Raw genomic sequence first — 16,800 nt, 5'->3', positions numbered from 1 at the left:
GTAATCAAAAAAAACAAAGATAAAATCTCTCTCTAAATTTATAAACATACTTAGTTATTTTGGGAAGTCCTTATTAATTCTATATTCCAAATGCTACATTTAAAATAACTCAAAATACTCAGTTATATTGTTAATAGCATTAATTTGTTAATTTTTAAAGTTCATTGTCTTTTCTTTAGAATATGTATCACAGCACACACAAAGCCATCTGTTCAGTGCATTATGTACAAGCACACAGTAAAAAAAAAAGTCCCAGCTGCAATTTTACTATCAATTCATCAAAAATGTAATTTCCTTTTGCAATACTTCATCAGATGATGAGAACTGTGCATGTGACTCACAAATAGAGTAAAAAAAACCCAGTCCAATAACAAAAACCCCAACTAACCCACAACCTCAAACTACAAAGACACCAACATCATAATCTATTCTCACACGGCACAACAGCTTGCGAGTCTGCCCAGCATGTACAGCCCTTCTGGATCTGATATTAGGGCTGGTTACAAAACTTACATATTTTAGCTAATTATGGGTCAGAACAAGAATGGGAAAAGAAGATTAGTAGTACAGAGACATATTAAATAGAGATTAACACAGAGCTAAAAAATGAAAGTCAATGCTTTATTCATCTAATCCTGGCTCTTGCATGATCTTTGGAAATCCACCGTACGAAATACACTTGTTACTGTATTTAAGAAAATTAAATAGTGCAGTTACTGTTTTCCCAATATTTTATTTTCATAAAGCTTGAAGTATTTTTCCAAGCTACATCCTACTCGTTGAACATCATCTCTATTTGCTGTTGATTGCAGTGACATCTATTGGAGAGGCAGTGTTCGGCCACACAAGCTGCCTCACCTGAAGATCACTGGTTTTGGGTGTGCCGTCCCCCCCCTAAATTAAAATAAAAATAAGAATTGCTTTTCCTTTGTTTTAGCACAGTTTTGCATAAAGCAGGCTCTAAACAGTCAGATCCTCAAGAATTATATTGTTTTATCAGTGGTTTTGTTTTTATTTAGTCATTGTTAATAATTCTGGCATTTTTCCAAAGTGCCAATGATTGTTTTCCCACCTTCGTCCACAGCAGTACATCGACACTTCCTGAGGTCATATCTTTGCACACCCCATATACTTGCCCATACCTTCTACACTCCCAATTGAACTTTTTCATTTTTTAAATGAAAGCCACCATCCTCTCAGGTGAGTACAGTTATCATTGACTCTACGGAAGCTGCTGTGTGATGAGGGCACACTGCTCACACGCCCAAGTGCTTTCTAACCCCAACCCTACCTAGTCAAAAGGCAGTGCGGGTTTGTCTGAACCAACCTACACATGTGAGCACACACAGACTCTTCCCTCTTGCACCCTATGAAGCCACAGATTTATCACAATGGGGAAAGCACAGTCTGAATACTGGGCAAGTTTCAAAATCTCTTGCTTTGGTAGAGAAACCACCATTCCTTAAAAAGCATTTTAGGAAGATAAATCATGCTTTCTTACAGCTTCATTGATTTCTACATTATCTAGAGACAGAAAAAAGAAAGGAAGGGGGCATTATTATCGCCTTATTAGATACACTTAAATATCCTTGCAGACAGGAAGTCTGAGCCCAGCAGTATCTAGTCCATTATCTTAGTCACCTTGCACAAATTTTTTATTATTATCTATTTTTATTATTTTAAACTTATTTGAAACCAACCAGATCGATCTCAGTCAACTAACTAGACAAAAGATTTTACTAAAAAACAGAGTATCAATTGAAATTAAGGATTCCAAGTTCTTTCAACAGTTGTCATTTTAGTTTTCTTATACTGGTTTTTAAGGACTTTCCTATCTAACTTAAGATTGCTTCAACTCAATCACAAAAGTATATCTAAATTGTACAGTTATGAATGCCCCAAGGAAAACCTTACAAAACATTCTATTACAAACTACTCTGACAATTCATTTCCTCTGCTTCTTTTTACTACTAAGCCCTCATTATAGCAATAAGCCGCAACAGGGTGCACATTAGTCTATTAGCAGATTCTTAGTGCACACCTACAGCCATCCACCACTCAAGGAAAACACACCAATGCCTATTGATGCAGTCTGTAGCACAGCTGCTTGCAAGTACAAATAGCTCCTTTGTATTCTCTCCCTTCCTTTCACTTGTTTTGATTTAAAAAAGAAAAAAATCCTATTCAAAACCTGATGTTTTTAAGGTTTGGGAAGCCTAAAAAACCTCTCCATGGAGAGTGACCTCATCCAAAATAACCTCTGTCATGGACAAGCGTTTCCAGTGTGGGGAGGAAAAACTCCAAACCCATGTCATAGCATTTTCAGGTCTGTAAGACGAAGCATTTTGAAGGCTCCCTTTGCAGCACGATGCACATGCTGCAAGTTTTACAGAACTATTTTAAAGTGTAAACTGAAAGCCTTAAAACAAAGCAAAGAGTAAACAAAAACCACATTACACAGGGTTAGAGTTGAATACTGATAAAGATTTGACAGTATCACTAGAAGAAGAAATAAACTAAGAGGAAATACTACTTTCAACTTGCCTTCAAAGTCTAGCAAAAAACTACCTAAGAACTTAGAAAATAATACTGGAAGTAATGGTGGTTCAAATGAAACTGAAATATAAAGGAGAAGCAGGTCTGAAACTAAGGGTCTTGGGTGCAAGACATGTTTGAAGAAAACACCTGGAACTTTTTAAACTTCTTAAACCACAGAAACATGGAGGACATCTGGAGTTTCTCTAAACCAAGAGCTACCTAGCAGTTCTATTCCCAACAAGGATCCACCCTATTTGGATCAAAAATAACCTTTGAAAAGAAAAGGGAGAGTATCTACAAGGAATTACTGTTTGTTCCAACAAGTCAGCAATGAAAGCTACAGTTTCAGTGGTGGAAAAGCAGAAATAAAAGGGAGCATTGCCAAAAGGCAGATGGATTTAGATCCCACAGGGGAAATTAAATCAATACTGAAAGGTTATTCAGCCACTTTAAGAGGAAAACAGACAAAAACCAGAGACTGTGAGGCAGTATGGATGGGACAGAAAGGAAAGAAAAATTTTCTAAGTGTGGCAGGAAGACTAACAATGCTTTGCTTTCATTTTCAGTATGGGAACGATGAAGGACATGGAGACAAAAGATGAGAGCACGGGTTGAAAGAAGTGACAAGCAAGAAGAAAAAATGTCAAGTGGAACAAGTAAAGTATTTCTGGAGTATGAAAGAAATTGATGAGTAGGTTCATTACATAGCAGCTGTATTAATAAGAGTGCTAAAAAAGAAAATAAAATCCATTGAGAGCACAACCAGAAGACAGATTTAACAGCTGTCCCACCTCAAAATGCCTGCTGAGGTCTTCCACGCTATTGGCAGAGACTCAGAGCTACAGAAAGTAAATGAAAGAAGGAGAGGCTATGACATGAATTTACCTGAGCTGACACCACTTCGTCCTTTTAAGGTACCTTATCTTCTAAATCAGGAAGACAACAAATCTAGTTCACCTGTTCACTGAAGCTCAGAAAAATATTAATTAAGGTTACCCTACTAATTCTACTGGTTTTGTAAGTGGGGAAAGAATTAGACCAATAGGAACATACAAATGTACAGTGTTAAAAAGCCAAGTACTGGCCTGGGCTGAGATTTCTGGGAAAGGTGCTCAAGAATCAGGACAGAAGTTATGAACACCAAGTAGTTCACAAAAACAAGACTGTACTAGAATTTACAGAGAAAACTGTTTTTCAAATGACCACGGAAAAGAGACTCTGTAAAAGCCCATTCCACAGCTGTCAAGATGCTTAGTATCATTAAGTACAGTTATATCATTTCTAACATGCTTTTTACTTCAAGGGTTGAGGTACAAACTTAGTTTAGGTTTCCTTAGCCTGTTTTTTATTTTAAAGAAACAGAATGAGATGGAGAAGTATAAAATGGAAAATGTGTATCCTGGTTTTCCAAGATTCATGGGAAAGATGGCTATCGCAAAACATTCAACTTCAGTCAGTAAAAAGGGCAGAGAGAAGGAGATTCATCTGAATAGATCTGCTTGGTGCTGCCAAATCTGGTAGGATTGATGAATTTAATATCAGAAGTAGCTTTAGCTTTTCAGCTATTAGACTCAGCTGGCAATATCATTAGGCATGGCAGAACAGCTAAAAAATGACCAAGTCCATCAATAAAAAATTACTTACGTGCAAAGTATTAGCTTTGGTCTAGCAAACGCTTGGATTGAGGCATACTCTAATTAGATAACCCAGGTGTCAGGCTACTTATCAAATATATCCTTTAACCGGGAATTATAAGTTTAATAACAACCTGAAAGCAGTTTGCTACAATTGAAGGTGCACAGAGTTGGTTTGAAAGCTCAAGATATATTCAATTTAACATCCACACAATCTGCAGTCAAATGCTCCTCCTCATTACCACAACCCACAAAAATACTAGAAAACCCTCTTGAGGTAACTATGTGGCATATTTCAAACAGCTGAGATGACAAACTCAGTAAGGGGGAGTTCCTGAAAAATCTCAGTTGGTTCAAGAACTCACAGCTTTCCCTTAAAGCAACAGAGGCAGAGCTGAACACCCCGCTTCTGTGCCCCCATTACTGTTTCCATGAGAAAAACCTTCCAAAAATCCTTCTTGTCTCCACCAAAGCAGCCCTAAAAGTGACAAACCAACTAAACTCATTAATTATCTTGGCTTCAATGGCACGCCATTGCCAAGGAAATCAGCAAGAGCAGCTGGAAGAGCTGTCCCACCAGCAGGCCACAAGTGAGCAGCTTCCACTCTGAATGGGAGCTGTGGTCGCTTCAAGGTCAAAAGCCACAAAGGCGTCTCTCTGCTTTGACTTACCCATAATTAGAGCAAACAAAACCTCTCCAAGACAAAAGATGATGACAAAAATCACTGTAGCAAAAAACCCAAACCAAACCCCAACAAACCCCCCACATGCATGCTGATTTGGTACAAGTGAGTATAAAGAGAAAAAAAGAAAAGTAAGGTAACTAATTTTAGAAAATAATTTAGGACTCCTAACTGCAATGTTAGTAGTCCTAAATATTTTTTTGGAATATAAGCTATGGATAATAATACTCTGTTTATCCAAAGTTGTAATTAACAAAGCAGTATGCTGGAAACTTAAGTGATGCTGCTGGAAGCGCTCACGTTGCACTGCATCCTACTCTTCAGGTCCCTACTCTTCCACAGAGTGCATATCATCATAATTCATTGCAAAACCCAGAACTGGACAATTGCAGAACCTTTCCCATAAAAGGTGCTACAAAAAAAAGGGGTTCCTTTTTTCAGTAGGATACTAAAACAATAAATCAGCAAATTTTTCTTTTTAAAGGAAAATATTTTGCTCCTACAGCATTGTCTGAAGTCAGCTGTAGGCTTTTCTGGACAAGGACTATGCACCAGTGGTTCTCAACCTACGGCTGCTCAACTACCATTGCAATTAAAACAGTAAAGCACATCATCTGCCTTTCACTGTTGACATCACTGCCAAAGCAAGTCCTCTCGACACTGCTTAAGACATTTTTAGACTGAGCTCTTCCTACATTTCTTCAGAAGAGCTGAGCTATAGGAGCCTGGCTGGGAAGAGAAGACTAAGTTACAAAACAGTAGCCCTTGGTAAGAAGGTCGAGGATTAGATGATATTGCCCCACTGAGCACTACTTCCCATAATACAAACAAATAAATGACAGATACATTTATCATAATCTGATTGTATCCCATAAATGTAATCTGATGTAATGATTGTGGCACTACTCACTCTCTGCACAAGCATCCTCATCCTCCTCTTCATCCACATTAGCTTCCTCTGCATGCAGTCTTTCAAGTGCTCTATAAGGAGGTGGCAATTTCATTGGAGGTGGAGCCCCATATTTTCTCTAATGGATTCAAAGACAAATAGTTACATGTTTTGTAACCTCCACACCCAAGAAAAAAATCCTATTGTCTACTGCACTGTATGTGCACATACACAGCACTTAATTACAAGGCTAAATTCTGCGGCACAGGCTTTTTATGCAAGGAATCAGAACAAAAAATGACACTGAACATCAGAAAAAGAAAATACAATTGTGCATGCACATATACTTGTTGACAAAATACTTGTATATCATCCTAAACATGAAAGTGGGAACATTAATCAAGGGTTAAAATAAACATTAAATTATACCCCATTTCTCATTAGAGACTCGACAAAATTTTCTGGTACCAATAAAAGTCAAACTTTAAATGCAAAATAAGAACTCAAACTTCTTAGTGCACTTACGAATATTTAAACATAACAGTTCATCTATATTTTGGCTTAAATTTAAAAAAAAATTGAATTGTAAATTACAATAAAATTTTATTACCTCACATAAATACAGGCAGCTCCTATAATGATGCATATAGCGGCGCATAGCAGGCATAAAGGATAGGCTCTGAACCTAATGAAGGCGCTTGTTTGTCCGAGCAACTGGTTTTATAGCTCCAAGTAACTGGATCGTGCTACATGATTTCAGTAAATTACGTTCAACTGTATCCCCTGCAACCTCACTACTAATAGCAGGATGCACTTTAGAAAGGGAACACTGAGTACGATATGCCATTAGAGCAACCAGAATGCCCGTAATTAATTTCTTCTATAGCTGGGAAATATGACTCTACACCCGAACATCAAACCCAGAATAAAATTTTTCACTGTGTACAATGAAAGCTGAACCTGCATATGGATTTCTAAAAATCTTGAGCCTAAATTTGTATAGAATAGCCTAACTAGCAAACTGCAATGTAAGCTACATAAAAAGTTTTGTGAGATAATACCATCCATTTAAAAACCACTACAGGAAAGTGCTACATTGAAGACAGCATAATAATAACAATAAATGAAATTAATTCAATCCAATAGTAGTAAGAGTGTATAATAAGAGCACTTGGAAACACAACAGCTGTTTCCCCAAAGCATATAATATACCAAATACGCCTCCCACTTTTTGCTTGACTCCAATACAGGTAGAATTGTGCAAAATCCAGAAGACGCAGGAAGCGTTGGAAGACTCATGTTCTACGTGACCAAGCAGGTGAAGACTGAAAACCTGCAGCCCCACTTTCAGCTGTCTATGACAGTAGTATCACTATAATTCAGTAATAACTCATAGTCTAAATGTTGACCCTTTGGCTTTTTAAGACCTTAAACGTTTGTTAGAAAGTCTGTGTGAACTTCCATTAAGACACCTAAGCTTATTCAAGAGTTTGCTATGGCTCAGGACAAGTTGCTCCCATATCTCCTGGCCTGCTGAAAAGCCAGATGAGTAAATTGTGCCAGAATACTCCATTGCACCATGTTTTTGTATTAACACGGCTCTTTCCAGCAGAGGCAAAAGCCCAGTTTACACAGTGAACCAGCAAAATAATGATAATATCTGGTTTGTGAAGAAGCCCAATTGTTTTAAGTGGTTTTATATAAATTACTTCAAGTGATCATTTTTAAGCAAAGAGATCAATTGAGGAGGATAAACACCAACAAATCAGAGAAAACCTTCAGTATGGAAAAGACAATTCATCACACAAGAAAAGGCAGATTTTCCAGCTGGATGTGGCTGCTTTCAAACCAAACTCTTTTGTGACACTTTGAAGACTGGACTAGAAATATCGATTCCCCATAGGGATGTGGACTAGTGATCCACTAATAGCAACTCTTTCCAACTCAGAGATGCCCCTACTGTAGCACAGTATGACTGCTTTGTGAATCAATGTTCAAAGCAAAAAGGGAACTACATATTTATGCACTGAAGCTCTTCTCTAGTCCACCCATCAGTTTACAGCATCAATAGATGAAAAAGGTTTGAAAAAGATTAGGCTCCCTCTTTAACCTCCGAACACTATAGAACGCAACACACTGGAGTCCTAGAGATTAAAGGCAGTCCGTTGCAAGAAGATGAGTGCTTCTGAGATTAGAAATATAGATAAAACCAAGAAAAGTGGATTGCAACTGCTTCATTATAAGTATTATCCACTGGCATGAAAGCATAACTTCAATACCTTTCTTGATTTTTTTTTTAATAACTGAGCCTCGTAGCTTCTGTATCTGAGAGGATCTGAAAGGAGTCTCACAAAAACTTTTGGAGGCAAGAGGGCCTTCTCAGTTATCCATCACACACCAGACTACTGAGTAGGATTAAAGGAAAAGTCCATCATACTTATAGCTGGCATGTTAAACTGCACTGGGCAAAAGTTATTGTCTGCACTAATTCTGTCTCTGCTCCTCCAGTTCTGACACCCTCCAAGCAGCTGACCTACACTCATCAGTCAGCACAGTTCCCACAGGAAAATACCTAGGCCATTAGAGCAATCTGGCTGGGAATGAGAAATTAAATTTTTCCCTTATTGCAGTGATTAAAATAAATCCACTGGTTTAGACCAAACAGATTTTTTCTCTTTTAAATCTGCTGTGAAGTTGCTTGAAAGTTACTGTGCAGTAATTGCTTTGCAATTAGCTGGCCAGCCACAGATCACTCGGTCATTTCCTTGTTTTACACAGTAATGGGAAACATTGGAGACTTAGCGGATTTAATTACCCTGTAACATGATTTTACTGAATTTCAGCCAGCCTCACATTAAGGATATCATTTGTGTACATGTTATTATTTCTCTGTTTCTACTGAACAAAGAGAATCAATTTGCCTCCATGTGGAGCAAAGCAGGTACTTCCAGAAAGATGCCAGTGAAGAGCTGCAATACGTACAGGGTTTCAGCACCCAGGGGAGATGCACAGAACATTTGTCAGAAACTTGCCTTGTATTTGGCAGAAATTTGGCAAAAATTACTCGAATCAAAGGTATTTCAATAAAACACTTCAAATTTCATTTCAGACTTCAGGGGGGCTTATTATAGAGTTATAATGCATGCTTTTTTACCATTTGATTTAGTAAAACTTGGGTATAGCATTGAATGGAATAAATACCTTTTCACTCTTATTTTCCTTGTCTGCATCCTGATCTTTGCTGACTTTGATTCCCTTAGGCTGTATGGCAGAAACCACCTGAAAAATAATGCATCTGTTACACACATCAGAAAGAGCATTATAGCTGCAAAACAAACATTCAAAAAGTTAGGTAATGACAACAATAAAGCTACCCAGTACACTCTTAATTTTGGCCCACGCAGAAGGGCATTGCAGTGCAGTCTTTAAATGATATTATTTTAGTGAATTTACAAGCATTCTCTACTTTTTTTAGTGCTCACTGTTTGATATCTAGCCCCATCTCTTCATTCAATTAAACGTTACTCTGAAGTCAACAATATGGATGTACATCCTTGATACAGAGCTCAGTATGGACTCCTGAAGTGTCAGTTCTTAATTATTCAGATAGAGACCAGTGTCTCTGCACACAGACACCTTATAAAAGAGAGCATGTTTAGTCTCCATGTAATATTCCTCCTTGCTGTTCTTTACTCTTTCAAAATGTAATATATTCCTACTCCTCTGGCAGCACCTTATTTTGGCGAATGGAGTCGGGACTATGCAGCCCTGACAAAAGTCTGTGAATGTCCAGTTTCGTACAGCCTATGGTTCAAAGCAAAGCAACTCAAATTTCAAGTTACCGTCTTTCCATTGATATCTCTAGATTGACTAGGACAGTGAGGGTCAGAGGTGAGCTGAACACTTAGATGTTCTGACAGGGTTTTCTTTTATCTTTTCTGTGAAAAAGCCCATACAGAAAGGGGGCCAACTCAGTTACCACCACTGTGATTTTTGCCATCTCTGCTTGAGAACCTTCCCAACATAGCTGGTGAAAGTCTTAGTAGATTTCAAAGGACTCCCTGGAGCACTGGGAAAATAACGGACACAGTTGTGCCAGATTTGTCTACAGTTGTCAAAAAGGTCTCCTCAGGTCTACTAATCCACCAAAATTCTCAATTAAATTGCCAGATTATACCAAAAGTACATAGAAGTCTTGGGGGTTTTGTGTGTACTTTAAGGCAGGGAGAATTGTATGCTTTTTCTTACTAAGGCATTAAAAGGTTTCTTGCCTTGGCCTTGCAGATGAGGAGGCATCCAAACGTCTTGAAATTTAGCTTGTTCCCAAACAACTAATTCATGTCCCTTTGAAGACATATTTTACACAGCGTAGCTAGTGTGAATCTGGCTAATTTTAATTACGCTTTCGTTCATTTGGATAATGCAGTATATTTTTAGAATATGAAATACGAACATAATTAAAATACACAGGGCCAGAGTCAATTACACAGGTGGGAGAATGAATTAACACCTCGTCAACAGATTTACATCTACTTGATTTACATCAGAGAAACAAGGTTTCAAATCAGGTCAGACAAGTAATCAATCAATCACTTGGTCTATAAGCAGACACTTTGACAGAGAGGAGACAGACAAAAATTGATGGAACTTGCTGAAAGGAATTTAGCAAAGTTTAAAATAAGGTACATACTTCACATGTATTAAGTTTTGGAATAAAAACAGAAAAAAACCCTTACTTTTGGTATATTACACAAAGCCTGAATTACAAACACGACAGGATTTCCCGCATTCTTGATAGCTTCTACTGCTTCCTCATGTGTGGCATTTTGTAGGTCTATCCCAGAAACCTAACAAACGATGTTTATTTTTATTAGTTAGCTTGTCTTTGGCAGAGTCATTACAAGAGATCACACGCATTTGCAGAAGATCGGTGTGTCTGAGGAAGGTATCAAAAGCAGTCAAGAGAAATTATTTGTAAAGTATGTTTTCATGATGATTTAAGGAAAAGTACATTACTTAGTATTCATAATTAAAAGAGGGCCATATGTTTCCCAAAGCCATTCTTTTAGATAAAAACATAAGGAGTAAGATGGTCAGAGAGCGCTAGATGTAATGCTAGGTATAACACAACTCTTTCAGATTTTACCTGTTTTGAAGAAATTTTTCAAAACATCACACACAACCCTAAAAATACATACAAAAATGCCACTATCAGCTTGGGAACCCAGATTCAGAAGTATTCATTTGGAGAAAAATGAGTAAAAAAAAAATCAACACAGAGCCAGAGACGAGAGCCAGGAATGGCACTCTCCCCTACAGCACCTGCCAGAATCAGGGATTTACCCCAAATAGTAGTTAATCAGACTGTTAATTACTCCAAATTCACACACACAAAATAACAGCCCAAATCTCAGTATGAAGAGTCTACATTCTTCTGTATATTATAACTAATGCTTATAAAGGTATGCTATAACTTATTACCCATTTATATGGGAAGAGGGTATTCTCATTTTTTCCATTTCCCCACCAGGACCTATCTTTTCTTAAATATGGAGGAGAATGTCAAAAGAGCTCCTTAGTCTGACCTTAAAAAAAAAAAGAAAAGACGACACTAGGGGTTTTTTTTGGTTTTCAAAACACAGTGTCGTCAATACTTCATGAAGTGGTGGCAGTATTTTGTCCCTCTTTCTTCCCAAAGCTTTTTTGAGTCAATCTTTATTTCTTAGCACGAAAAGGCAGGTGTATCTGCATTTACCTCAAGTATTTTATCTCCAGTTTTTAAAGCCCTTGTTCTTCCTGCTGGGCTGTCTTCCAAAACTTGTTTGATAAAGATCCCTTTAAGTTCTTCTCCATTCTTCAGGCGCTTTATGACAGTTTGTCCACCAACAATACTGATTCCAAGAGACACGTGAGGGTCTCTATAGATCTCAACACTGAAAAAATACATGTGGTAGTTTAACAGCTTGAAACTTTTTTTTTTTTTTTAACTATAAGTGCAAAGCCTTAAATAAAGCTTCTGGTCTTTCAAGAAGATTTAATAAAGGGGTAAAGTCAGAAGCCTAAGGATGCTCTCAACAGAGTTGGCTTTTTACCCCAAGCAGATCTCACCCCACAAAAAGAACAAAATTCTGCTGCCAACTCATGCCCGCTGGGCATAGGCTTTTACTTCAGAAAAAGTCAGGGTAAACCAGGCAGGTCTTCAAGTAAACACTCATCATCTTTCAGTTTGAGCAAATTGGCTGGAAAAGGCAAACGCTACAAGTGGCATGCTAGACAAAGAATAAAACAGTGTTTCATACAGCTTTCTGAACACTGACTTCAGAGAATCAGACACATATTAATCAGCTCAAGCAGAAATTTTCTGATCATGTTTTACTTAGGACCACAAAAACAATTCACCTAAAAATGTTAACAATACAACAAGGATGTGGCTAAAATTTGGCTTGGCAATTTGGAATTCTGCCATTAAGTTGAGCAGAGAAGCCATGGAAAAGGAGACAGCAGCACTATGTGCATTGCTCACACCTAATAGTTATTAAATGAGCAAGAACTTGTAGGTCATCCACAATGTAAACCTGCCAAGCTTTCCCAAGTCAGCTGTATAAATAGAAGTCATAATTCTGTTGAACATCTGTTAAAAATTCACTGTATCTAAGAAAGCCCTTGGTACAGAAGTACCTTAAACTTATTGGCAGAGGAGGGTAGAAAAAAAAAAACCATGCGAAATATTCGGGCTCACAGGAAAAAAAAAAGACATACGGTAAATGGGAAGAAATAATGCAATCATATGAACATACGTCCGTGGTGGTCCCCAGTGGCTGAAGTTTGGAGTTTCTTCTCCTTCTCCTTCTTCTCTCTCAGGTAATTCACTAATTGGAGGCAGAGGGAGGGGAAGAATAAAAAATAAAAAAAGCATCACCCATGCCAGGTTGCAATTCCTTACATATTTTGTATCTGGCAGTGAGACAGCAACGCCTTCTCACACTGTCCAGTTTCAAGCAAATGTACAGGGTCAACATACTAGACAGGAATTTTTGTATTTAGGTTTCAATGTACTTAAGGAATGCTCCAGAAATAAACATGGTGGGCAGACCAAATTTATAAGCTGCTCTGTGATATACAAATCTGCACTGCATTTAATCATTTTAAATTAATGTTTAAGCAGTTAATATTTACTTTCTGATAAATATACTGTGATTCTTATAGAGAGATATAAACATGATAAAACCAGCCTAGCTGACCAGAAATCAGATCACTATGCAACTGGGAGAACAGATCCTGCATGTTCCATTAAACATACCAGAACAGGGTGTTAATTAAACTTTTATACTATATGTGACTCACCTACTCACAAAATAGGAATGGAAGTATGGTATTACATGCCCTCATAGAAAGGTTGAAACAATACATCCTTGCACACATTTTCTGTAGATCCTGAGAGCTGTAAATGCTACTCTTAAACCGCAAAAAGGAAGTAGGATGTTGTGCTGGAGAAATAATCCCCTCACTTATTGCTGAGCTGCTTTCCCTCTGAGGAAGGATTACAGATGAATTAAGGAAGTACTGAGGATTTGAATCAACAGGTCCCAAAAGCAGATCCACTACCCACTCATCCAAAACTGGTGGGGAAAGAATGGGACACTTGTCAGATGTGGCAAATATCTACAACCAGTGCCAGCTCAAGGTTTCTCAGCACCACTGGCAAAACTAAAATTTCCTGCACAGGCCTGAGAGCCATGGCTGAACTGCTCTTCCCAAAAGGAAGAACAAAGGAAAGCGAAAACCAAGAGGTCAGAGCAGCGATAAAGAGCTAAGGGGAGAGCTCCTTAAGCAGTAATGAATGCCAGTAAAGACTATGTCCCTCTTCTCCAGGTCACATCCATACTCCCCTCGCTATGGAGGACGTGAAGCAGATGGCAGAGCTATATGCAGTTTTCTGTCCAGTAGTCAGAGGAGGAAATGTAGGAAGTAAAGATCCAATAAGGTTGTAAGGCAAAATTCAGCTCCTCAGCCAAAAGTCATAGAACTGGCCATCTATGTATGCCTTACTGTTTCACAGTTTTTAATAATTAGTCAGCTAAGTAAAGCAAGAAGACAGTTAAGATCATTAAGTCAAAATCTTCCAAACCCTGAAATCTCTCTCCACACCTGCACAATGCTGTTCTAGGCTGAGCTAATGTGGTTACTCTCCCAGATTCCAGGTTCTTCGAAAAAACACAGTCCTTCCCTTTTAATTCTTCCTTTTCAATAGCTTCCAGCTCAACAGCAAGCCCAGGTCCCTTAGAGTCAATCTGAAGCTTTGTACCTGAAGAAGAAAAGTTGTAGATGAGAACTTTTGCTTCCTCTGTCCCTGCATCTACCAGTTATCGCCCTTGGAAATACACCCCTTAGCTCACCATGTTCCAAATGTAGATGTTGCGTGATGGTCAAGAGACACAGAACATTTATTTTTGAAGGAAATTTAAACCACAGTAAACATACTTTTTATATCAGCTTGCTTCTGATGTACATGTAGTCAAGTAATAACAGGAAACGCCACATCTTTGTGGCACTGGGACATGCTCAGGTACAACTCACATGACAGATGCTCCTCACAAGAATACATGATTAGAAATAGTGAAACCATCCTTTATGCAGGGAGAGCAGCGCAAAGCCCTGCTCCAGCACGGAACCCCATCACACTGGGGAAGACTGATGTCATTTTGGTGACATAAGTAGCAACATTAATTGAACCACCAGAGCTCATTGCAAGAGCAAAACCACTGTAGCTTACACAGTGTCTACTGTTCTAGATGCAGGTCACAAAGAAAGGAAACAACCCAACCTCCTTTCTCCCAACCAGTGAGTGCTATTTCAGGCAGCTTGATAAATTTATTTCCCTGGTGATCTACCAAATTCTAGCCATCCATCTCTGGCCATCTGACAAGAACTTTGCTTCTGAGCGCAGATTACAAAACCAAGATAAAGGACAATTATCTACCATAGATAGAAGGTTGTGGTAAAACTACCTGCAGAGCCTGTCACTTTTTTTTTTTTTAAAGTGCAAAGATCTACAAAATCAGCAATCAAAAGTGACTGAGACAAATTCCTGACAAAAGTTACAGGCATGAGCTATTTTACTTAGGGAGCCCTACCATGGGACATTAGCTACACAGAAGAAAGTGATTCTCCTCAGGCAGGACAAAGCTGCAGCCACTTTCAGTATCACTTGTGACAACTGTATGTAAAGATTTGGAGAGGAAGCAAGATCATGAAGCTGAATGCTATTTAAAGCCAGATTGTCTTGAGCCTGCAGAATTCTTAATTTGAATATTTCATCATTTGAAAGAATTTGTGTTTTGGTATAAAAGTTAAATTTGTAAACATGAAATTATAAGATAAAAAACTTCCTACAAACCTAAATCCATCTTGGTTTTTGCTTCTGACTCTGTAGTTTCAATATCAAATATGTCTTTTTGGTAGCCAGTGTGTGCTGTGGTTCCAGAAAATAGTGAACTTTTACTAGCGTTTCCTTCACACTTTGCAGAGGAGAAAAAAGTAATTAAAAGTTAGAAAGCAATAGTATCAACATATACAGGGATATTTGACACGAACATCGATTTTTACAGCAAAATTCACATTTTCTCAACTACTTTAATATTTATTCAGATAACTATGAAATACAAACTGCTCATTTATGCACTATATTAAGAAGAGGTATGAAAAATGTTATGTGCAATTGCACTATAAAGCAACTGTATCTTCCTGCTTGCCCATAATCCAGACGAGAATTTCTTTACTGTTGCTTATTTGTTGTTTTTAAGTACCGAATGTATAAATTTAATATTGTGTACTCTGGTATAAAACTGTCACTAGAAGCTGCATTTTACCCTGTTTATGAAAGTACTGCATAAGGGGACAAGCCAAACAAATTTTTCATATAAAAGCATCTCAAGAGCTGGTGCATGGAAGGCTGATATTATCACTTCTTTTGTTTAGCAAGTGAATGAAAAAAGGAAAAAAAACTCAGAGTACTTGAGGAGGATATAAATAAAGAATGTCACAATTTACCTGAAGCTCTGTCTCCTTCTACTCCTTCATCCACTAGTATGCTTATTACAGTATGCCATATAATTTTTCGCTCAACTGCACTATCATCTCGCTCAAGGAACTGATTTGGATTAAAGACAATGAGAGGAAAAGAGGGAGCTCCTTTCACTGACATTGCTGCTGAAGCCCCTGGACTATTAAAATCACTAAGTCACATTCTGCTATTACTGACAGGCACCACATTAGTACAGCTCGCAAAAAAGAACTGAGCCCACAAGTCAGAGATGAGAAAGAAGACACAAGTACAGGATGCCTGTAAATACACCAACGACATACCTCATTCGAACTGTTAAATGTACAGATACTAAGTAATCAAAAGAACCTTCCAAAATGTACAAAAGATTAGCCTACTGTCCGTTAGAGGTACCCAGATCTCATCGAGTAATTAAAACACTAGAAAGAGTCCTTACAGAGTTTAGGTCTGGAATTTGCCATGAGGTAAGGGTCCCATGGTCAGTGTACAGCACTGAGACCAACACAGCATTCCTTACCATTTGATCTTTATTGCATGGATATTCCAGGGACTGTTTTGGACTTAAGTTAACACTGGATCTGAAGTCTTGTGTTTCAGTAGTCTCAACTTGATTTGCCCATTGCTCCGTATCAAGGTTTCTCTCTGAAGTTGCCTTCCGTCCACGTAATGCATTGTATTTCAGGAAGTCTGAATCTTCTTCATACTCATCATCCACCAACATTTCCCGTTCTTCAACCATTTCTTCTGTTCTGGGTTTCAGAAATTCATGCATCTCCCAGGACTCCTTCTCATACTCATTGTCATTTTGAGAAAGCTGAAATGACTTTCCCAAACCCAAACATGGTTCATCAACAAGTTCTTCTTTAAAAGGTGTTTCATCTCTGAAACCCTGCATAAAACATTACAGGAATACAGATTTTACAAGATGTTTCTTGCCAACTCTTTTAAAACAATATTTATGATGTCAGGCCGAAATTAAAAGTACATCCTGAT

At 38.0% G+C, this 16,800-nt stretch overlaps 1 protein-coding gene across 3 annotated transcripts in view; it reads right to left on the bottom strand.

Moving 5' to 3' along the window:
• Positions 1-16,800, bottom strand: part of PATJ (PATJ crumbs cell polarity complex component) — a 146,851-nt gene that overhangs the window by 78,046 nt on the left and 52,005 nt on the right. For all 3 annotated transcript variants that reach the window (XM_086462139.1, XM_086462140.1, XM_086462141.1), the window contains 8 exons: positions 16,325-16,696; positions 15,142-15,262; positions 13,893-14,049; positions 12,542-12,613; positions 11,500-11,677; positions 10,481-10,591; positions 8,946-9,023; positions 5,766-5,883 (listed from right to left, as the gene is read on the bottom strand). In XM_086462139.1, the coding sequence (XP_086318265.1) occupies positions 5,766-5,883; positions 8,946-9,023; positions 10,481-10,591; positions 11,500-11,677; positions 12,542-12,613; positions 13,893-14,049; positions 15,142-15,262; positions 16,325-16,696 (1,207 nt within the window). The remainder of the gene's footprint in view (positions 1-5,765; positions 5,884-8,945; positions 9,024-10,480; positions 10,592-11,499; positions 11,678-12,541; positions 12,614-13,892; positions 14,050-15,141; positions 15,263-16,324; positions 16,697-16,800) is intronic.

Source organism: Leptosomus discolor, chromosome 3, assembly GCF_034619465.1.
Source record: "Leptosomus discolor isolate bLepDis1 chromosome 3, bLepDis1.hap2, whole genome shotgun sequence".
Classification (NCBI taxonomy): Eukaryota; Metazoa; Chordata; class Aves; order Leptosomiformes; family Leptosomidae; genus Leptosomus; species Leptosomus discolor.
This window is presented reverse-complemented; position numbering and strand designations above follow the sequence as displayed.